The sequence below is a fragment of the Panthera leo genome, chromosome A3, assembly GCF_018350215.1.
Source record: "Panthera leo isolate Ple1 chromosome A3, P.leo_Ple1_pat1.1, whole genome shotgun sequence".
NCBI classification, from domain to species: Eukaryota; Metazoa; Chordata; class Mammalia; order Carnivora; family Felidae; genus Panthera; species Panthera leo.
The window spans coordinates 83,769,424-83,793,409 of record NC_056681.1 but is presented as its reverse complement, the minus strand read 5'-3'; the positions used below and the strand labels follow the sequence as shown (position 1 = coordinate 83,793,409).

At 41.1% G+C, this 23,986-nt stretch overlaps 1 protein-coding gene across 2 annotated transcripts in view; it reads right to left on the bottom strand.

Moving 5' to 3' along the window:
• MEIS1 (Meis homeobox 1) overlaps nucleotides 1–23,986 on the bottom strand; it is a 137,733-nt gene that overhangs the window by 38,301 nt on the left and 75,446 nt on the right. For both annotated transcript variants that reach the window (XM_042932485.1, XM_042932484.1), the window contains exon 8: nucleotides 21,968–22,113. In XM_042932485.1, coding sequence (XP_042788419.1) covers nucleotides 21,968–22,113 — 146 coding nt within the window. The remainder of the gene's footprint in view (nucleotides 1–21,967; nucleotides 22,114–23,986) is intronic.

Sequence of the window (23,986 nt, the reverse complement as noted above, 5' to 3'; positions counted from 1 at the left end):
AACCTTTGGAAATAAAGTATTTGGAAATTATTTCGATTCCAGCTCATTCATAATATGAGCTCATCAATAGTTACAATTAATTTGGTCACAGTATTTGGAGGGGGGGAGGCATGGAATGCTGTCTTTTTTTTTTTTTTTTTAGCCTTTTTAAACAGAATTCTACTTTTTATTTGGGGGGGGGGGGCATAGAAGTATATAAATAAGCAAAGGAAAGAGAGGAAAATATGTAATAAGGCGTAGAGTTTCAGAAACCACCAGCACATTTGGGTCTGCACCTTACATCTAAGATGGCAGCCCTGATTTCTGAAAATGCAAAATTCCATCATTTTGCTGATGCCAAATGATGAACTTGACTATTATATGCATATATTTTGTTTAATGGCTTCATTTATCTTAATAACAAAGGGAAACTAGATTTTACAGATGAAAGCTTTTTTTTTCATGGCTCCAATGCAACTGGGATTTTAAAGATCTGTGATGTTAACCAATATGTGATAATGGCTGCTCTCAGGAGCCCCATTTTATAACATTCTCTGCAGTGGAGACCTACGCTGAGTAACCACTACCAGAGGACCCCAACCTTAAGAAGGCACAATTGGAGTGTCAGAGGCCCCTTGACTGTTCCATGTTTCTTTTCTCAGAATGGATACATGTTCAGTAAAGTGTTAGCTGTGGAATTACTGGAGCGATGGGATTAACTCACTAAAGATTTATTATAAATGAGGCAGGAAAGTGCTGCTCATGTGATTTCAAGGATAAGAAAATAATTACATAGACCTTTTTTCCCTCTGTTCAGAAATCTGCCTACAGGGTTTAATATTTTGTTGAGAATCAAAAAAATAAATCATAGCAAGGAACTTCAGTTTAATTCTTGTTTGATTTCTTCATTACACTGCATATCTATGGTGAATCAGGAAACCAGAAACTCATCAAAACCAATTCCCATAGGAACAAAAGACTCACCACCTCAGAACCTTCCTGTCAGCCACTAAAACTTCCCCATTTATTCAGAATGTATAGCTAGTTTTGGAAGGAAGGAAGGAAGGAAGGAAGGAAGGAAGAAAGGAAGGAAGGAAAGAAGGAAGGGAGGGAGGAAAGGAGGGAGGGAGGAAGGGAGAAAGAGAGGGAGGTAAGGAGGGAGGGAGGGAGGAAAGAAGGAAGGGGGAAAGGAAGAAAGAAAAGTGAAAGGAGACATTTGGCGCACTACAAATTCTGGTGAGATGATGCAAACCCAGAGTCAGCAGTGGTGTTTTTTTTACTGGGAGCCATACCTTGAAACTCTAGAATACAGCAGATGCAACTTGCCAGCCACACACAGGATGTGGAGTGATTTTACAGACGCTCTCTTGGCCCAAGATGGCAGCTTGAGATTAATGGCTGCGTCATCCTTGGCCCTGCTGCAGTCAGGCCTGGGGTCTGATCCTGACACACAGAGCCTTCGTCTGCAGCCAATCAGCAGATGTAAGCACATAGGCCCTGTCAGGTTGACATATCATTCCTTCGACAATGTCAGCGAGTATTAATGTTCAATTATCTGTCCTAGAAATGACCCTCGCCTTTATGCATTGTGTAACTGCGCGCATGGCACTCTGGTAATCCCAAAGACAAGGGCAGAAATGCCCGCAATAAACCAGCCACTGGGAGTTGGCTTTCCAACATTGCCATGACATTGCCTTGCAGTACTGAATAGAAGACTTATTTTTAGTTCTCTTCCTTAAAACATATTTGAAAGATCGCTGAGCTATCTATCTATCTACCTATCTATCTATCTTTCTCTATCTTTCTCTTTCTTTTTAGCACGTTTGCATGTCAGTAGTCCTTACTATTTAAACAGCAAGACTTCAAATGAGTCACCTTGTGACTTGCCCATCACACCGAGTCAACTGTTCTTTATGTATCACCATGAGCTGTTCATTAGGTGTGGGGTGCCTTTTTATTTCATGAAGCCAGGTGTATATCACTTACCATCAAACCAAAATGACAATCGTAGGCTTTTCTAGAGTGGTGTCAAGATCAATTCAACTTCAACTCATAAAGCTAAAGGAACCTGTTCAAGCCAGCCAGCCCTCTTTCCCACTGTTAAAAACGAGGGCTCTGGCAGAGGAATGACTTAGGAAGCATACCTGAAATCTTTTCACTTGTTAACCTTTACAGTTGCTCAAATATTTTAAAATACCGTGTTGATTTGTTGTAGTTAAATTACAATTCCCCTTTTCTCTCATATATTTCAGTAAGGAAAAAAAATTATCTTAGCAGACAGCTGCATTTGCATGGTTTTCATTGAACTCGCATTCAAAGGTTATCAATAACAAGTTTGCAAACTTCTCATACAACCAGCACTGAAAGATAATGTACAGTAATTGCATGACAACTTCCTCCAAAACTGAGATAAAACCTTTACTACAATCTCAAGTTCACCAACCTACATATGATAGTACAAACTTAAGTAGTTCAGATTGGGGCTCAGTGAATTTTCTCTCCTGATAATAGTTTTTAAGCAATGGAAAATGTAGTCATGTTTCTTGCGGAAAACCACTAAAAATTCATTATTTTGTCTTTGTTTGAACATGCGAAAACAGGTTGACTATGAAATGTACCTTTAAAATTTTTTTTAATGTTTATCTATTTTTGAGAGAGAGAGAGAGAGAGAGAGAGAGACAGAGCACGAGCGGGGGTGGGACAGAGAGAGAGGGAGACAGAATCTGAAGCAGGCTCCAGGCTCCAGGTTCCCAGCTGTCAGCACAGAGCCTGACACGGGGCTCAAACCCATGAACTGCAAGATTATGACCTGAGCCAAAGTCGGACACTCGACTGACTGAGCCACCCAGGCGTCCCTGAAATGTACCTTTTAAAAGTCTAGCCGGTCCTTGGTCACAGTGTCGTGACTAGTGCTATTTTTATATGCGTTCTTAACTGCACTGTCAAAGTCCTTTTATCTTCTTTCTTTTTCTTTTCCTTCCCCCCCTCCCCAACACTTACTTTTTTCCAAATGACTTCCATCCTTCTCCAGCTCCCGACCCCACTTGCTGGACAGTCAGCAGTTGGCTTTGCCTCCTGGTCTGCTAAAAGGAGAACAGCACCCAAGACGACCCTCTTGTTTTTTATGGAACCTCCCTGCCTCTGTCTTCCTCTCCTGGCTGACTCTCACTGTGGAGTCCTGCCTCTGAGGTATCATCCTGTCACCCTCCCTGCTCCATCCTTCCACTGCCAGCTCATTCTTGATCCTCCTCTTGCCACTAATCAGGACCTTTCTACTTTTATCTCCAAAGGTTCCTTCTCTGTCCTCTAAGTAAATAATTAGGCATTAACAAACTGCATGGAACATAGTAGCAACTCCGCAAAAGACAGCTGAATTCCATTCTGGCTGTCAAGGTATTTAAATCTCCCTGCTCTGAAATGCTAAAAAAAGAAACACCTTCCCTTCTTGTTACCAGTTCCTCAAACTGCCCAAACTGTATCCTTTAATATATTCCTCAAGCAACTGTGAAAGGGTCAACCTTTGCTGCCCTATGGGGATTTCACCCGCACGCCTCATGCTACAATTTCTTCTATCTCCAAAGGCCTGGAACAGCATTTTCAAAAGTCACTGATAACATCCCAACTCTGACACCAGGACTCTTCCCGGTACTTCTACTTCAGAAAACTCTCAGGTTTGGTCATCTCTATGTTGAAACTGCTCATTCATTTGGTCAATACATATTATCAAGCATCTACAATATGGCTCTGGAGATACAGAGATGAAATATTAACTCCTGACCTCTAGAGAGGGAGGCAGCTCATAACTAAACAATCATCATGATAAGTGCTCTCTATCAGATGACCGCCAAGGTATTGCGGTTCTGGTGGCAGGGGCCATTTTCTCTCTCCTGGAGAGGACAGGAATGGTTTCTCCAGGCAGTGACAGTTGAAAGAAGACGTGAAGGATGCAGAAGTAAGTGTGAAGTGGAGACAAGGTCATGGAGGCGACTCATTCCAGATGAGAGAACAGCATGTGCAGGTGCACAGAGTACAGGACCGCTCAGCACTGACGGGAAATATAAGCCTTCAGGCTTGGCGGCAGCAATTGTGTGAGGAACCCGTATGGAAAGGGCAAGAGAGGAGCCCGGGTGCTCAGTGGGCCAGTGCTGGACCTCAGAGGGTCCCCGAATGGTATGCCAGGAATGTTGTATCCTAAGACATAGAGAAATACCACAGGATTTTAAGGAGAGGGAGATCTGACCAAGTTTTATTTTAGAAAAATTGCTGTGGTGGCCAAAAGAGATTATTTATAAGAAAGACTGACTGGCAGGAAGGCTGATCAGGGAAACAGGCAAGCAGGAGATGACAAGGCAGGGGCAACAGACCTAGACAGGGATGAGAGAATGGAAGAGCATTTGGGAAGGAGGATTGGTAGAACTCGGGGAGTGAGCAACTACTTGTGAAGGGGAAAGAAGAGCACAATTTCAGGGGTGACTCTTAGGTTCCTGGTTGGAGCTTCTGGGTTCATGGTGATGCTGTTAACTGAGATGAGGATGGCAGGGAAAGGGAACCAGTTTGGGGGCCATGATGGATTTGCTTGGGGACCCTTAGGCTTCTTATCATTGTACCTTTCTTCCTTTTCTTAGAATATTAAAGTGTTGGAGCTGGACGGAATCCCGGACATCAGTTGGGCCCACTTCCACATTTGACAGAACACCTCCCTGCTTGCTCCTGTCTCTTCCTCTAGGTTTTTTCCTCCAGACAGCCTTTGTAACTGGCACCACCCAAATTCCATCTTTGACCTCCTTCTCTCTTTTAGCACTGTCTGGATCCATGACTCCATACACACCTTTAGCTTTGGTGGAGGAAACACCAAAGCCTTGTGCACTCAGAAAGCTCCAGCAATCCTATTTCCCAGTATTGGCCATACAGCCCATGTGGGTGTCCCACCGGCACCAGAACCGCAACATATCCCAAGCTGAACTCCTTCCTTTCCCCTGAAACCAGTTCCTCCTCCTGACTTCTTTTCTGACATCAAAGAGACTGCTGATACCACTGTTCCTTAATTACCCAACATGAAACAGAGAAGTCACCTTGATGCTCTTCCTTATCAAATGTCCACTCACGAGTCGTCCTGAAAACAGCCATCAGAGTCAGACAGGCTTGAGTTCAAATCCAGCCGCCGCTTCTGACTGTGCTACCTCAGGCAAGTTGTTTCATCTCCCTGAACCTTGGTTTTCTTACCGGGTAAATAAGGAGACTAGCAGGACCTCCTTTAGAGGGTCATTGTGGGAATTCAGTGAGATAAAGGATGGAGGTGCTTAGCAGTGGTCTACTGAGGTAAAGCTGGGGTGGGAGCAGTGTGCCCCAGCAGGGAGGGGTATCTGACTCATTGGCATTGTTTAGAAGAGCTGGTGTGTGATGATACTAGACAGACTGACTTTTAGCCATTACTTTTTATTTGCAAATTCTCCACACACATTGCACCAAAGACGGACAGCTCCTAGGACCCACCTTGGCACGTCACTGGCATTCAGCGTGGCGTGGGTACACACGTACCAGCTATGAACGGTTCTATTTATGAGGTTCCAGACTGATCTCCGAAATACCTTCTGCCCATCCATTTCTTTACAGTCCCGCAACACAGCCTTCTTACCTGAACTGTCTCCTCATGTTCTCCTCCCTCTAGTGCTTTCTATAGCCCGCACCACCAACTTGATCCATGCCCCTTTCAAGCAGCTTAGAAAGCTCCGGGATGTGCATGCTTCCTTGCACATAGTAGGCACTCAGAGAGCATTTGAACTTACTTGGAGAAAACTTTCATGAACCCATTGATATTGTTACTTGAAGATGAGGGTAGATATGACCTAAAGTTTAGCCATTGTTCACAGTGGGGAAAAAGAACAGGCACATTTGAAAGTAGCTCTTTCCTGATGTGTGGTAGGGTTAGGTCATCACATCATGGAAGCTGCTCCAGTCATCTCTGCACAAACCGAACAACCTATTCCTAGATGAGATGCAGAGGCCCTGCATTCATACCTCTGCCAGCACCACCCCCACCCCCACCCCACCCCACACTTGTTCTTGCTGCAGTGCGGGTGTCAGAGCCACAGCATGGCACCCATGCTCTAGCGTGGCACCCATGGCAGGGAACCCACAGCTCTGATGGCGTCATGGAGCCATTGTGGTCGCTTTTGAATGACTGTGGCAAAGCAATGTCTTTGATGAGGTCAGGCAGACTTCTGCCTCAGTTCTCATCAGATCTGGTCAACTGTGTACTCCAGACAATTTCAAGAGCAATAACAGATCATAAATTTAAGTGTCAGGGTACGGAAGCAGAGAGATGTAGCAGGTTATAGTTAGGGCTCTGAATTTTTTTTCCCAGTCTATTGTACACTAAGATCTCTGGTGGCTCTTTAGCCTTTTCTATCCCATTTTCTTCTGTAAAATGGTCCAACTGTAAATGGGGCACAATTATTAAATGTAGGATCACATGCAAACTAACTCCTTCGTAATTAATAACCTTTTAAAATCAAATGGGATACTTGGTTTCATAGCTTGATTTCTGGAACGTCAAATATATGCTGTTTCATGCATGTGTATTTGGCCTTTTTTCCTGGGAAATTCACCCCACCATTTACTCAATCACTCTCTTGAACACTGAAGTGATGAATGTTGCTGAGTGCTCGTGGTTTCTGGTCCAATATGAACACTTTCAGGGAGTAAGTCCTGGGCGCCTGTCGGCTTGGTAATTGATGATGTTTTCACTTCAAGGTGTGGGCCTGAGACCCACAGGGCTCAATGGGGAAAGTAAATGAATTGACTTGACTACATCTCTTACCCACTGCTCCTGATACGTGTAAACTCATTACTGCCAAATGTACTTCGATATTTTCAAGAGGGGATAGCAATATATATTTTTGACAACAGTTAAAACGATGCTTTGATTTTTATTTTACATTAACAAATTAAAACACTTGGACTGCCACTAAGATTCTTTGTGAAAATCTGGTCTTTGCTACATTCACATTGAATTATAAATGCCTTCGCCAAAACAAAGAATAATCCACAGTGCCATCAAATGTATGCCTCTCTTCCTAATTTTGATTTCTAGGTCCCATGGCTTCCATAAGAGAAAGCATGCAGGGGCACACACATACTGTATTTCAAATGGAGATTTTATGTAAGCTTATTTTTATAGTGATTCTGAGAGTAGCTGCTCTGCTTTTTATCTATGCAAACTGGAAATAAAGTAGGCACCCTGCCAGCTCCCTGACAGCAGGCCAGGCCGGGGCTGCCATGGGTGACTCACACAATGACATCTAAGGGGTCCAGAAAAGAACCCTGACTAATGGCTTTTGGATTCCTTATGACCTTTGATCCTCAATGACTTAGACCAAAATAAATGACCTAATTTCAAGAAACTACATCCAGCATGTGAACTCTAATGAGTGACAGAATCTACCTGCTAAGCAATGATTAATAGGTATGTGCTCCTTATAATAATTCCTTAGATCTTAGCCAAACTAGGGAGAACATACTTTACAGATGCTTGTTTTTGAAAACAAATGCATCTTCCAGGATGGTGTGAAATCAGACAGTGCCCATGGCAGATAAAGTACAGAAGGCAGTGGGAATATGAAAGGATTTCCTGGAACAAAGTTGGCAAATACTACTAGAAACAAGAATACCTCGCCCTCAAAGGTATGTATTGTTTCTTGAGTTGGCAACTCTGTTCCTTTCTTCCTGACAAAGGCTATCAGATCTAGGGGGCCAGAATAGGAATTTGGGAGCTAGCACACCCTTGCTCCATGATAACACCCATCAGGGCGCATTGTCACCAGGGCAACTGAAGCCAGAGGGAGGTGAAGGACAAGATTCTGTACTGCTCAACCTTCAGAACTACCGTTTCACCCTCCGGAACACACAAGGCCACTATCAACAAGCCCAAAAGAACAAGCCTGTATACTGGCAGAGTCCTTGGTCTACCAGAAGCCTTCTGAGTATTCGAGAGACTCAATGAAAACTCTCTGATAATTATTTAGGGCAGGGTATGAAGTTATATCCTGTATGAAACTATAATGATGGATACATGTCACCCATTTATTCTCACCCACAGAATATACACCACCAAAAGTGGGCCCTAACTTTGGACTTTGGGTGATAATGGTGTGTCAAATATAGGTTCATCAACTGTAAGGAAAGTACCACTCTGGTGGGGCCACTTTGACAATGGAGAGGCTCTGCATGTGGAGGGGGTTGGGGAGGGAAGATACATGGGAAATCTGTGTACCTTCTCCTCAGTTTTGCCACGAACCTAAAGCTCTCTAAAAAATAAAGTCTATCTTTTAAAAACTTTTTGATATTCAAAAGGAAGTTCTTGCGCACTGAAAAAGATTTGGAAGTTTGCAGAAGAAAAACAAAACATTTCAATTCAATTTACATGATAAAATAATGGGCGAAGTTTCAACATCAAAGGCAAAAAAATCTATAAAAATCAAAGATGGAGGGCACCTGGGTGGCTCAGTCCCTTAAGCGCCTGACTTCAGTGCAGGTTATGATCTCACGGTTCCTGGGTTTGAGCCCTACATCAGGCTCTCTGCTGTCAGTGCACAGCCTGCTTTGGATCCTCTCTCTCCCTCTATCTCTGCCCCTCCTCTGCTTGCTCTCTCTCTCCTCTCTCCTCTCTCTCTCTCTCTCTCTCTCTCAAAAATAAAATAAAACATTAAAAAAAATTAAAGATGGAGATAAAGAATCATCTTTCCATTTAAAATCTGTCCTCTTGCTTGTGTTCCTTAGATCCTTGCTATGGCAAGTGTGATCTGTGGACCAGCACCAGCAGTACTCAAAATGGGAGCTTATTCAAAATGCAGAATATGAGGCCCAGCCCCACTGAGCCAGAATCTTCATTTAAAAACAGATCCCCGCTGAGGCACCTGGGTGGCTCAGTCAGTTGAGCGTCCAACTTCGGTTCAGGTCACGATCTCACAGTCTGTGGGTTGGAGCCTCGTGTCAGACTCTGTGATGACAGCTCAGAGCCTGGAGCCTGCTTTGGATTCTGTCCCCTCCCCCGCTCACGCTCTGTGTCTCAAAAGTAAACATCAAAAAATAAAAAAAATAGAACATAAAAACAGATCCCCAGATAATCTGAATGCACACTGAAGTTTAAGAAGCACAGCTTTAAAAGAAGCAAAAGAATATTTAGCTCTGTAACGATTTCCGCTTTCTGGTTTTTTTTAGATGGCAGACTTCCATTTTTTAAAAATTACTTTTTATATATCAGTTAAATCTCCAAATGTGTACATTGCTACATCTCCTGATGCAGATTCAGAGGAATGTCGTGAATATTAATGCTATATACTGAATGAAAATTAAAATCAAGAAAATACCTTCTACTAAGTATCTAAACAATCATTCTACTTCTCCTCATCATATCAACCCAGCAATGTGTCCAATGATTTAGTTTATCACACTATCCATCCCCTGTGCATACCGAGTTTCAAACCCCAGAGGCAGGCTGCACCCTGTCCACTTTGTCATGAGGCACAAAGGAAGAAAATCATTGTCTAAGTTCACTCAGCATAAGGTAAAGAGGACACTCAAGCCAGCCCAACTCTTTTACTGCAACAAAAGGCACCTTCTCCCCAAATTACCGAGGTGATGACTTCAACCTTCTCCTTTATTTGGTAGTGAAAACCATCTTTGCTCCCTAAAGCCGGTACTCAAGTACATTTTGCCTTGTGTCTCTTCTCACCCTCCTGTCTCCAGTGGTCAACAAACCAACATGTGACCATATTCACATCACTTCTCTTGCGGTTGGTAATGGGAACAATGGATGAGAAAAGAAACTCTCTGTGGCGCTACCCGAAGGCCAGCCTGGTCTCAGAGGTTAATACCTACCTCTTAGAACAGCAGAACAGCCCTAAAATGCCACACGCTTTGACAGTCAACCTACGTGACATGCTGGCCATGTTAGTTCAAATGTAAAATATAGCATCTGTAGCCCCAGAGATGAACTGAATTATAATGCCACATTTGAATGGTGTTTTACAGATTCTTCCAAAGGCTCAGAGCATCTACCCCTTAATTAAATCTAATTTGGTTTCCACATAGAGCGTTACCGAGCATACTCACTTCTCCATACACGGAAGCTCGGTATAACATCGTCCTCACCTTCCAACGACAGCCTTATGAAGATGTTTCCATGTGGGAACGCTCAAAACTGATTTATGATGCTACTGCAGCAACTAAGCAACTAATCTTCCAGTATAAATGCAACACATAAGGACAACCTAACTGAAACATATAAATTCCACATATACTTAAAAATATTATTGTCTGTAATTTAATATAGCAGAATGTTTCTAAGCCTATAACCTTGCATGCGGAGGCAGTTTTTCAAGCATTAATACTTAAATGGGTCATAGACACCACATCTGTCATTCTGTCCTGAAGTCTATGAGGCAAAACCAAGACTATGCTGGCCTATTGATTTTTCTAGCATTTGCTTTAATTTACTTAACCATTGAGAAATCCATCAGTACATAAAGGGCAACTGTCCATTACTGCCTCATTTGCAGACATTCCTTCCCCTCGTTTTTGGTAAATATTTCCCTTAAATTGCTATGTGTTTACAGTGTAAAAACGAATTAGGAAAGTGCTCACACCTGTTTCTGTTCAGTAACTGCTGCACTGAGGTATATGTAACGTGCTTAAAGATAGAATAAATATCTAGACATTATTACATCTGTGTGCAAAGGGTGGTAAATTAGATCCTAATTACATTAACAGGGATTCTGCCTCCCAGCTTAAATTTTACATGAGCACTCTGCAAAAATTCAAAAGCTCTGCTGTGGTTTCTTTATGAGCTGGTGATTACAGCTACTTCCTATGCGGTCACTAAATATTCTGTTTACAAATAAATGAAGAAGCTTTGAGCCAACTTGCCAGGGTAATAATCTATTTCTTTCTCCCCCTCCTTCTTCCCAGCAAACCCTCGCCACATATGCATGGCAACAATCAGGAGCCCTGGCTTCATCTAATTACTCCATCACATAATTTCACAAATTGCCTTGTCACTGGGGAGCCAAGTGCAAAACACGCTCACAGTGGGATTTCAGGCAGCAGCTTTCATTTACTACTCATTCCTTGTTAAATTAAACACGAAAACACCAGTTGTGTGAAAGAAGTCAAAAAGAATGCCTTGCAAATGAGCCAGACAAGTACATCTCCTACCTACCATTTCACCAAATACGTTGTTGGCCACAGGGACCTCACACAGGAAGATTCCCCTTGGCTGGCCCATTCCTATTTTGATGTAGCTGCTACAATAGACCATAACCAAAAGGCCAAAAACAAATAGGCTTCTCCAGAAAGTAAGCATCATCATAGGTCAACAGGAAACATGGGCACGTAGCAAAAAAAAAAAAAAAAAAAAAAAAAAAAATGATATTCTCAAGCCCCTCTGTTCTTTGCCCTTTCTGCCTGGCTATGATCCTCATATGAGGACATGTATTTATACTGGATGAATGATGCTAAGCCCTTTGAAAGTATAAACAGTATACTACATAGTTCCATCCTGGCTACGAAGAAGGAACCAGATTCCACTAATCTTTAAAAGTTCTCAAACAGAGAGATCATCAATCAAGTTTACACAGTATTAGGTGTTTTCCTTTTAAGTCTTAATGCCTTACGTGATTCTGAAACACATCAAGGCAAGTGCTCACCCATCTCACTACGGATGTGGGTGGAAGAAAAAGAGCTTACGGTGGGTGACATTACTACAGGGAGTGAACCTGAGGTCACAGCCCTGGAAGCTGACATTGGTATATCAACAACTAAACACGGCCACTGGTAATTAAAGGTATTTCTTTGTGGAGTGGAGCCCGCAGGGTCAGGTACCGTTTTACATCACAAACCAGTCCTTTATGCATGTAGATTTGCCAGCATTATCTGCGCAGGGAGAAGAAGACATTAGCAGCAGCTGTCTCTCTGCTTTTACACTGAAAATTCTATTCACACAGACAGGTGGAGTAATTTAAAAGCCAATGTGGTGCAATTTCGATGTGACTAATGTCACTGCCTACTAAAATGCCACCATTACCACTGTTTATGGAAACATTACTAAAATTACATTTTATTCATAAGAATTTTAGGATTCTGGTTATTACTAGCTTTAAAATGATCAGACCTCAGTGTCATAGCCCAGAGCAGTGGCTTCACTCTCAAGGGTTTATCAGCCTTCTTTGCTGAGAAACGACAGTTGGATTGTAGTTTCAAGAGTAATCGGGACTGCAGAGCAGCTTCCCAGATCTCCATAAAGCAAATTAAAGACATAGCTCTTTGGCGTCCTGGACACGTGATGAGCAAAAAATCTTCAAGGAGCTAAATTCTGTGTTAGAAGGTTGAGTTAGGATTTGCATGAGGAGAGATTCCTCACCCCCCAAACTACTATCAGACATTGTTAGTGATACAAGGGGAGAGATTTACATATTTCCATAAGGAAGGAAGAACAGCTAATGTTTAAAATCTGAAATTCTAACAATGCATAAATTATTACAGATGCACAAAATATCGACAGCTCTAGCTGTGCCTTTTTTACGGGCAGAAATGTTTGGAAAAAGAATCCAGATAGGAAAGGACCATCCTTGATCTGTAGTTACCAATAACCATCAGACTGCATTATGAAGTTTTATGCCAAACCCTCTGGCTCCTATTTTTATTTTTAAAAATACTAATTAGCTAGTTCATGGAACGAGATTATAATTACACCTCTGAATTTCCACAGTGCAATTTGGTTTGCTCTGTATTTGAGAGGCAACGTGGTGGAAAGCACATGGAAATTCAAGTCAGGAGATTCTGGTTCCAGCTCAGCCAGGTCCTAGCTTTTGCCCTTGAGAAAAATCATTAACTTCTCTAAACTTCATTTTTGTCATCTTGCTACCTTATAGGATTATCTTTAGAATCCAATGTACGTGAAAATATTAAACTACAAAGCACCAGAGAGATACATATTATGATTTTATTTAGCCTTTTGATCACTGTTTTTCTTCAGCTGTTAACAGGGCAGAAGGAGCCAGTGTCAAAACAGCCAAGCAATTGATAGATCATTTTTATTTTATTTTATTTTATTTTATTTTATTTTATTTTATTTATTTATTTATTTATTTTGAGGGGCAGGGAAGAGGGGGGCGGTGGAGGAGGGACGGAGAGAGAGAATCCCAAGCAGGCTCTGTGCTCTCAGTGCAGAGCCCAACATGGGGCTCGATCTCACTAACCATGAGATCATGACATGAACTGAAATCAAGAGTTGGATGCTTAATCGACTGAGCCACCCAGGAGCCCCTAATAGATCATTTTTAGTAAAATGAATGATAGGGCTGCCTGGGTGGCTCAGTGGGTTGAGTGTTGGACTTGGGCTCAGGTCATGACATGATGGTTTGTGAGTTCAACCCCCATATTGGGCTTGCTGCTGTCAGCACGGAGCCCGCTTTGGATCCTCTGTCCCCCTCTCTCTCTGCCCCTCCCCTGCTCATGCTTTTGCTCTCTCTCTCAAAAAATAAATAAAAATCATTAAAAAAAAAACGAATGATAAATGTAACATTCTGTCATCAGCAGGAGATAATTTCATTTATTTTTAAACATAAAATCAATTCATTTTTTGGTAGAGTTTCTCCCCCAAGAAGTTTGAAACCTGGCTTTTCTTTACATAATAAGAATTATTCCCAAACTTCTATCACCTGCAATAGAAATGATCTCTACTCGATCTTTCTTATGATGAGTGTTCCTGCTAATAGACCTGGCCCCTGGGCGTCCCAAGAACTTCCTAAGACACTGAATTCTCAGAGGTCACTCATGTCATGGGAGAGCATATGGGCTCTGTAGGGATGCTAGCAACAAAGTCAATGTGAAAATAGAAGAAAACTGACCACAGAATATTAAGAACAGAAAAGCAAAGACACATAACAGGTTAAGTTCATATACATTGTCCCTTTTTTTTCTTAACAGCAAATACCAAGAGGACATTCCAGTATAAGTAGTTATTTCAGTCAAACCAAAGGTCTCTATTTCGGAATATTTTGAACAGTATATTATAAAACCAAGTAATTTGTGTCTCCTATCACCTAACTTAGGATGTTCGTGTTTAATAGCTTCAAGTTATTTAAGGCATTATCTCTTCTTTATAGTGTTCAAAGTGTATTGGGACCCACACTCACTGAGCTGTAATTCACTGAGTGAAGGCGTTTTGTAATGGCAAGAAAAAAACAAGGACTAAAGGTCTTTAAAATGTAGAAAACTGCCTGGTATAACTCAGCTATTCCTTTGCTCTCAGAGGCTCTCCACAGGCCCATCAAGAAATTGGTGCCTATCTGAGTTCCTGAAGGCTCTCTCCTGCTCTTGACACGCTAGGGCGAGGATCAAGTCCATTGAGGTGAGCCAGCTTTGCCAACAGAGGCAAACCCTCTGTTTGCCAACAGAGGGTGAGCCAACAGCTTTGCAGACAGAGGGACAGGCAGTATTGAAACACCCTTGTCAGTATCGGTCATTTCGATGTGAATCCGCACAATCACAATCATTGCCACCTAGGAGCCTTAATAAAATAATTTCTGCTACCTCATGGCATTCAGTTATTACAGGTAAGCTTGGACCATGAGCCGAGCAACAGGCCACTCTTTGGTTACCCCCTGGCATACGCTCACAACGGCAAAAACAGAAAAATGAGAGCCCTGATCATAAATATTCAGGGGATCAAAAGAAGTGGAATGGATTCATTTTCCCCACTGGGATTCGTACAGATAGCAGGGGCTCAAGAGATTCGTCCCACGGAAAAACGTCCACATATGCAGGGACATACATGCACACACAGTGACACTTACATTTCCATAAGGAAGACTGGGACGTGATGGGGGATGCTTCCAGTTAAGTCAAATCAAGTATCCTAAATTCCAAGACACATAGATTTACTTCTATTGGAAAAACCAACCAACCCAACCAAAACACTGGAATCCTTTCTGAGACAAAACTAACTGATTTGCTCTCCATCAAACCTTCATACCTGAAAGCAAAGCACCTTCACTAGGAACCTTAAAGATTGAGGAAGTAAAAAGTCAAGCTTATATTCTATGAAATTCTGAAGGATTAGACTGAGTTAGCTTAAAAAATACGGCCACACATACATACGCAATGCCCCACTTTTAATCCTTCAGGTAAACTGAGGTGGAATGGTTGTATACTTGTTGACTGAATCTGATACTTCACCTTCAAAAATATATGGTCATGGAGAGAAATCAGAAGACATGGTGGCAATGTAGGCTTTGAAGTGCAAATGGCTGGCTAGTGTTCAAGCAGTTCTGTGTATCTGCAACCACCGACTTAATAAATTGTGCTTATATGGGCACTTTTGTTTTGAAACTAATCCTTTATTTAATTAGCCCGATTGAGAGTATATCAGAGAACCAAACTACAGTGTATTTTTAACTTACCCTTGGAAGCAAAAGGAAAATTTTGGCATAATCTGACAAACTGCCAGTCAGTCTCTACACAAGACCCTTGTATAAGGCACCAACCGTCAGTGACATTTGAGCACAAAAATCTCAGTCACATCCCCAAAATAACATACAGCCCCAGTCAGAGCTCATTTGCTATGAGTCCTATGTACCTGGATAAATGGGCAATTTTCAAGTTGGACTTTTGTTTTTACTTTTGATTGTCCCCCCAACCCCCGCCCCCCCGCCATGTCCCCTCATCAACCGACTGTAATTACCCCAGGTCAGAAGTGCACAACCATGATGGGGAAGAAAGACTGGGACAAGGGAAAGGAGGTGTGTGGAAGGCTGTGAGAGAGCTCTGCCAGGTCACTAATGGCCTCTGGGGCAACGACTTGGAGAACAGGCTGATGCTTTGCCTTTGATCTTCTAATTCACAATGATCATTAGTATTAACTCCGATTCTTCTGGGTGAAGAATTCCAGCTGTAGCCTTTTCAGTTTACCTGACCTAAGAAAATTCATCACCCATCCCATTAGGATTTCAATAACCAGCTAAGAAAAAGAGAAAAGCAGTTGCCCCAGAATCTAGAAACCACCCGCTTCATTATTAAAAGAGTTTATATGACATATATTGTGGAAGAATTAGGGCATTCCAATATTACCTCCAAGTAATTAAATAATCTATTCCATTTTTCCTCCTGAGAGAGATGATTCCCAATTGGCTGAAAGATAGTCAGGGTCCGATGTAATCAAAGTTGAAATATGCTATCTCCAAAATAGCAGAGACCTTTTAAAATTAAGCTAGAGGGATTTGTAATCAAACCTGGGTTAGTTTTGGCAAAGCCTACCTCTGACCCATCATCATTTTTTTTTTAATGTTTACTTATTTTTGAGACACAGAGAGAAAGAGCACAAGCAGGGGAGGGGCAGAGAGAGAGGGAGACACAGAATCCGAGGCAGGCTCCAGGCTCTGAGCTGTCAGCGCGGAGCCCGACACGGGCTCAAACTCACGAACCGTGAGATCATGACCTGAGCCAAAGTCAGACATTTAACCAACTGAGCCACCCAGGCGTCCCTGACCTGTCATCATTATTAAAGGCTATGAAGTTGGCAACTACATGTAAGGGAAAAAGTAATAACTATATAGATATTCTCCTAGGTTTAAGAGAGCTCATTTTTGATAAGGTACATGGACATCTGAGGGGGAGAAAAATCTTCTCACCCCTATATACTCGTTTTCAAGAATCTTAATTTAATAATATATCTACAGATAACACACAGTGAAGAAGGACTCAAAGTTGCTATCTCCACACACCACCTTCCTTAGGTCAGGCACATGAACATAAAGATAAATTAGGACTAGTTTGAAGGAGGGACTGTCTTTCTCAAATACTTTGTACTACCCTGACTCCCAGTCTATGCAGGAGTTCAAGAATATAGTCTTCCTGCCCCAATGTCTTCTTAGGACTAATTTGAGCTGAATCATGCTAGCTGGTTAAGCACAATGGAAATAATTACTCTTAAATCTATCAGTGTATAGAGGTGAGGGACAGAAAAACAGAAATGGAAAGAGAGGAGCAAATTTCATCTACTACCTACCTACCTGCCTGCCTACAGGTCCTTCTGTCTGCCTTTTGACCTTTCACTCGCCTTGATCAACAGAGTGGGTTGTCTGGATACCAATGAGAAGCACTTTTTCAGTATAATAATAATTCCTAATGTTTAGAGAACAATTCTTCCAAAACTGCAAGCAGAGATATGACACTAAGATGTCGCCAACAGATCTTGTTACCAAAAGCAAAACCAATGAAACAACATCTGTCTCTTCTAGAGCATTCAATTCCCAATTCAATTCCATTTACTCCATCCTTAGAGTGGCAGACCCGCAGGGCACTTTTCATCTAATAGTGTTTCTATGGAAACGCCATTCTCAACCTGGAAGATTCTACAACCTCTCACTTTGGCTTTATCCACATTGAGAGGAAAGCCTTATAAATCAGAAATCGAGACATAATTTTGCCACAGACCAAAAAAAAAAAAAAAAAAAAAAAATTGTTTTTCCAGGCTAGAAGTTCGCAAAAAGAAACAAAACCATGTGTAAAATATGTGTATCTGACATAGAAACAAAGTGTCTCTATGAAGTACCAATGGGATCCCAAAGATCAGTGAAAGGAATCCAAGAGAATGTGAATGAAAATCAATTCACCTTCAGGGTCACCTCCCCTGCTAGTCAATGCCAGATATGTCACCCCTTGTATGGTTGCTTCACCTGAACCCTCAGGTGTGTTATTTTAACAGCCTGCATTCTCCCTAAATTTCAAGATTCCTGGGATACACAGCAGCTCCATGCAGGAAAATATATCACTGCATATTTTAAATAAGAACCATATTAACCGCTTTTCTATTTAGATTATATTTAAATCTGCAATATGTTAGGGTAGGAAAACAAAACAAAACAAAAAGCACCTTGATTTTTACCTTAAACATTGTATTTGTTTATTCCTTCTCCCCATTTCTACTAGGCCCTTAGGCATATCTTTGTAACACTACCCAGTGAAATAACTAGCAATAGGCAAAACACATCCAGTTGGAACATTATGACATAGTAGGTTATAGTTGTAGTTGGAATAATGCCTTTAAGGGAAAAAGAAACTTTGAGGCAGCATATGTCCCTGAACTGTCAATATACAGTGACTCATACTCAAATATTAAGTATTTTTTAATTGTTGGCAGTAATTTGTCTTCAGGCAAATGCAAGCACTTCTATTAATAAATGCTTTTGTTTTCTAATTCTCTCCTATTATCTAAATAACGTCAGTCATTCTTTTCAATTCCAGGCAACAGTTTCTTTGGAGAGACCTCCTTTAGTTATCAAAACTGGCAAATGTTCAACTTGAAACTAAGGTAGAAATTTGCATCACTGAAATTTCCTTTTACCCATAAGCACCAAAGTTTAAAATCCGTTTCCTTTTTGATTATTTTCATCATATACAAGTTATTTCCAGTTTAGCTTGCTAGAGACTGTGAGTCCAAGAATGAAGCTTTAGTTCTCTCTTCAGGTAGTAAAATGTGCTGCTGATTAAATCTACCTGTGGACAACTACAGAACAGCACATTTTTCTTATGCATCTGGGGTGCAAATCCAGAAAGTTTTTGTTTTGTTTTGTTTTGTTTTGTTTCATTTTGTTTTGTTTTATTCAGGCCCTTTTCTACTCCTCTAACACACAAATGCCCTTTCAAAGGCAGGTAGTTGCTGTTGCTGTTGTTGTTGTTGTTGTTAACTGAATAAGCCCAATGAAAAGATTGATCCATTTATTTGAAAAAGGGGGGGGGGGGAGTAGCAATTTGCTTCCAAAGAGGTGTGTGAGGTCTTATAATATGCCCTTTGGCATTGAAAAGATTAGTTTGTACAGTTTGCTAATAAATTGTTATTGCTATTATTTTAATTAGCCAGAGTTTCAATTGCTCCTTTATATCTTGCAAGATTTCAGGCAGGATTTTCTAGATAAGCTGCATTAATCATATAGCAAGAATGTGATCATTTAGGGGCGCCTGGGTGGCTCAATTGGTTAAGTCTCTGACTTTGGGTCATGATCTTGTGGTTCATGAGTTCCAGCCCCGTGTTGGGCTCTGCGCCGACAGCTCAGAACTTGCTTCGGATTCTGTGTCTCCCTTTCTCTCTGCCCCTTCCCCGCTCGTGCTCTGTCTGTGTCTTTCTCTCAAAAATAAATAAACATTAAAAAAAATTGTTTTTTAAAGAATGTGTTCATTTAAAATTTGTCCTGTCTGCCAAATGACTGTCATTTGTGTGCATCCCTAAAGAACTTTTAGAACTTGAAAAAAATTTGCAACAAGACTAGTATGTAGATGTCACTCTTACTTACATTTGGACAAATAACAAAACTCTTTAGAGGTTTTTCCATAGAATTTATTATTTTCAGCTCCTGACTATAAGCATTACCTAAGCAGTCTGTGGATTTCTTCAAGAAGTATGACAAGACACAGAGACGGGTGTTCCTGGTAACTGGAGATCTATCTGCTCTTGCGATTGGAGAAGAGGGAAGGGAATCTTTTTCATTGGGGGAAGGAAAAAGGGAGAAAATTTGAATATATCTCCTTTGATTTTTACATGATATTATGAGACATTTGCTTTCTAGAGATGGTTACCAGCATCCATATTTTTGTGTGAGCACATGGCACTGGAGTGGGGAACGTGGGTGGGAATGTCCAATGGAAACCACAAGGCAACTTCTGTGAGCATTCATAGAAAGCCAGGGAGACATGGACAAGTGGGTTTCCCCTTCCAGGGTAGTGGTACAGGCCAGCACAGACCCCCAAACTGAGGGAAATTAGCCAGACCTCAAGAAATCAGGAAGTTTATCAATAATTTCTATTGCCATTGCCCAAATAACCTATGGACCACAAAAAGCATTGCAATGCAGGTAAAATCTTGCTGGCTGTTAAGGACTTTTTTGTTTTGTTTCGTTGTAAGAAGATAACATAGCTCTCTGCAAGGTTCTTCACAAGGATATGACCTAGAAAACCAGGAAGTCTGGTGGATGAATAAAAGAACTTGCTCCTCTCTCTCCTGATTCTGTCTGAACCAATATTTGATTATATTTTATTCAGGGGCACCTCAGCTTCAAGTAAAGCCAAAGCTCCTTTGCAGATTGAGATGGAAGCTCACAAAATCCATTCACTTTTTTCTGTCAGTATAGGAAACAGACTGGTTGTAACTGCAGGGTTCACCTGGTTTTGTCCCTTCTTCCCCGCCCCCCCCCACTCATCCTCCAGATCTGGTTAGCTGGTCAGCTCCAGTGATGAAATGTCAGCATGGTTGCATCAGCACCTTTGACCAATTGGCACTTTGTACCTCCTGCTGTTTATTCTTCATGCTATGCCCGCTACGCCCTCCAGACCCTCGCCCTTCCCCCCACCCTTCCGTAGTGGTTGATAATCCCCAGTAGCAAACTTGTACGAGGCAGATAGATCGCAAACTATCCACACATATGTAACAAGTGTCAGCTAAGTAATGGCACTTGAAGTGGGTTTCAGGTAGACCTAATATGATGTTAAAATCAGTTCCACAGTCTAAGTCTTCAACTGTCTACCAGCATGAACCAAGCTCCACAGCTGATTCCAAAACCGGCAGTGTAGTCTAGTTGCTATTTGGAATCACAATGGTTAGAAGAGAGGAAGGAAACTATTTCTTTAGTTACTCCTGCTGCTCTGTTTTTATTTTATTCACGGACACTGGAAATTCTGGATTAACTTATACCCTGGAGTGTTAACGGAGGCGCAGCCTCTATGCAGAGGAGCAACCAGCATGGCCTTCGACAGCCCGTGTGTCCCCCTGTAACGGTACAAATCACCGAGGAACACGGCCCTGAAAGGGGGCAAGGGTGTGAGGGTCAACAGACCTGGATACGTTTGTGACAATGCAGAATTAACTTTAATACTTAAGAAAAATAAATAACTTCAAGAAAAGCCAACTATGCTAAACAGAGTCACATAAAAAGTTTGCTCCTGAAATTGTTCTTAAAAAGCCAAGATGGTTAACATTGATTCATCTTAGGCTAGGCTAGGCTATGACCTGTTTAAATTCAACCTTTGTCCCTAACATTGAATGTCTCCCTCACCAACAATTTTGCTGATTTCTAAAATATTATTTTATCCATAAATTTTCATTTTGTCTTCTTCCTTAGATGTCATTAAATCAGTATGCACTTACAAAAATATCCACCACAATATTATGATTATAAATATTTTGAACATGAAATTCATTCAGAACAATAAGCAAACAAAACAAATCCCTTGGTGGCATAAAGCCCCAAATCTCCAGTTTCTCACATCTCCAGGAGAATTCCTGCAGTGAAAACAGCAATACTCACACAGACAATATAAACTGTTACTCTGCTTGAAAAGTCACAGGGGACTACACAGGAAGAGCTGACTCTATATTGCTGTTTTCCTTTACAGTTCTAAGTACAGGGACCACTTTCACTGTGCAGCCGTGACTCAGATGAATGTTTTGTAATGGCAACCAAGTGCACTCAAACCACTTAAAAGCAAATTATGTGAGCATCTTGCCATTGCAACAAGATTTAAACTTTTTCGGACCATTCACTATAAAGGTCCACTAAAGCATTAGAAGAAATTAAGTCCTTCCCTTTGGGGTTTGTCTAAACTTTCTTCTTAGTAAGACTCGGTTCTAAGTACCTAAGAATCACACTGAGAAAAGCAACATCATTAGCATACATACTTAAAATCACAAGTCACATGAACTCCTAAACCTTGTAACTTACAGTTAACAAAATTGCAATAGTGAACTGCAAATAAAACTCCTCATTTGGGGTAAGTATCTAGGAAATAAGTGCTAGCACTTTTGTAAAAACTAGGGGGACACAGCGATTTATGAAATATTCCAAGTGCAGAGGGATCATTTCCACCCCCCCTTGTCTTTCTATCACAACTGGTTCATTGTCCATATTTAGTTTACATATGTCATTTAGAATCCACTTACTGTTAGATGCTGGAACAGCCACGCCCTCATGATATTTGTGGCTACTTTGGGAAAGATGCCACGCTTTTTGTGACGCTTTTTGTCCTTATCTGGATCATCATCGTCACCTGTGCTGGGGGAAGCTACACTGTTGTCCAAGCCATCACCTGCAAACATAGTGAATCAAATTTTGACTGATGCTACCTTGACATGCTTTATTCAAATAGAATGCCTTTGGATATAAACAAAACCAAAAGAGCAATATAAATGATTAATAGTTTATTTGGTACTTTTTTTTTTTTTTTCCAAAACAAAGAGAAAAACAAGGCCTAGACTCAAAAGTAGTCAGGTCTAAGGAACTTCTTCCAAAGAACAGTGGGGAAAGTCAAAGGGAATGAAGGGAAATAGCCAATCTCTTTAGTAGCTTTGTTGCCATGGTCATTATTCAGATGTGTAGAGTTGAGACATGCTAAGCATAACTCCTAGTGGGGAGTTAAATATAGTGGCCGCCATTGGCAGAGGCCAATGCCTGGGTATTCAAACCTCACATATAGTCGTTGATGTGGTCAACATGTGAGAAGATGCATTCAAGATATCAACTATTTCCACAAGTGATCTATCTTAAGACTAAAGTAGGCCATGGAAATGGTAGGTAATCCATCATCTAAGCAGTTTGACATAGGAATGCTTCAAATAGAATGTAATTTTTCTTGTCATAAAAAGAGAGCATCAAGTTTAGGAAGGGCAAAACTCCTGAAATAGTTTTTTAATTAGGAAATGATTACTATGTAAGTCAAATAAAGTGATGTTAAATTAATAGTCAATGGGAATTGTATTATCCTAAAAATCCAGGAAGTTTCTAAAGTTTCTTCTAGATTTCATTTTTTCTCATTGCAAAATCATCTGTTGACAAATCATCTGTTTCTTGAATATTGGATCCTATTTTTCCATTGATTTTTGCCATAACATTTACGTTGCTTCTTCTAGAAAATATTCTGGCTCTGTGACAAAATAAAATTAAAGATGTAGGATTCCTTTTACAATGTCATGTTTAATAAGACAAAAAAAAAAAATGAAATTTCAGCCCATGTAATCACACTGTCCAAAACAAGTCATAAGGCACAAGTGGAAACTAACTACCTTGGTTTGGACACAAAAGTTCAAAGGGAACGAGAGTGGACTGAACTCACTACACTAAAAAGGAGCTTATCTTCTATCAAATGTGCCTTCCTACCTGCTGCCCCTGCTCTTGGGGGAAGCTACCGACTTTCAGAAAGGGATAGGTTGGTCTGGCCTAGGAAGAATTGCTACAGCAATAAGGCTCTGAATTGAGGCAAGACATGCACCTGAGAGCACGTTCCCTGGGTTATGGAAGTCACTAGAGAGCAGTCTACAGGCCCAAACAATGAGGTCCTTTGGCAAAACAATTTTCCTGGTCACTGTACATTGGAACTAGCCTCAGATTCAGTTACATCACTCTGTGAATTTCTTATTTCGTATTCCTTATTTCTGTTACCTAAATACACTACATATGCAAAGAATTCTCTACTTTGATTCAGTTATTTCAGCCTAATCTTTAGTAATTATGTTGCCATTAATCAATTGTTCTTAACAACTCCCTCAGGACACCCCCCCATCTCCCTCCCCCAACAAAGAAAATTGCCCCCAAACTGCCTTAACTTGTATTGAGGTAAAGTTTAAAAACTCTTGTTGGGTGAGGAACAGACTAGTTTCAACATTTCTGCTATGATTACAGCATGTGCTGCAAATACAAAACTTTTGCAGAACTTTTCAGAGTGGGATTTTTATTAATTTTAAAAAGCAAACTTTTATTATATTTAAAATCCATATAGTTGTTAAAGCTCCACAGAATCATTGCTGTGTTCTCAGTGGAAAAGATCACATAGACCATAGTTCCAAAACCCTCACCGTACCAGTGAGGAAAGTGCTTGTATTCTGGTGGGTGACTTACCCAAGGTCACGCAGCAGGGATGGGACTGGCCCACCTGTGCCCGACCAGACACCCGCACCCCTAAATCA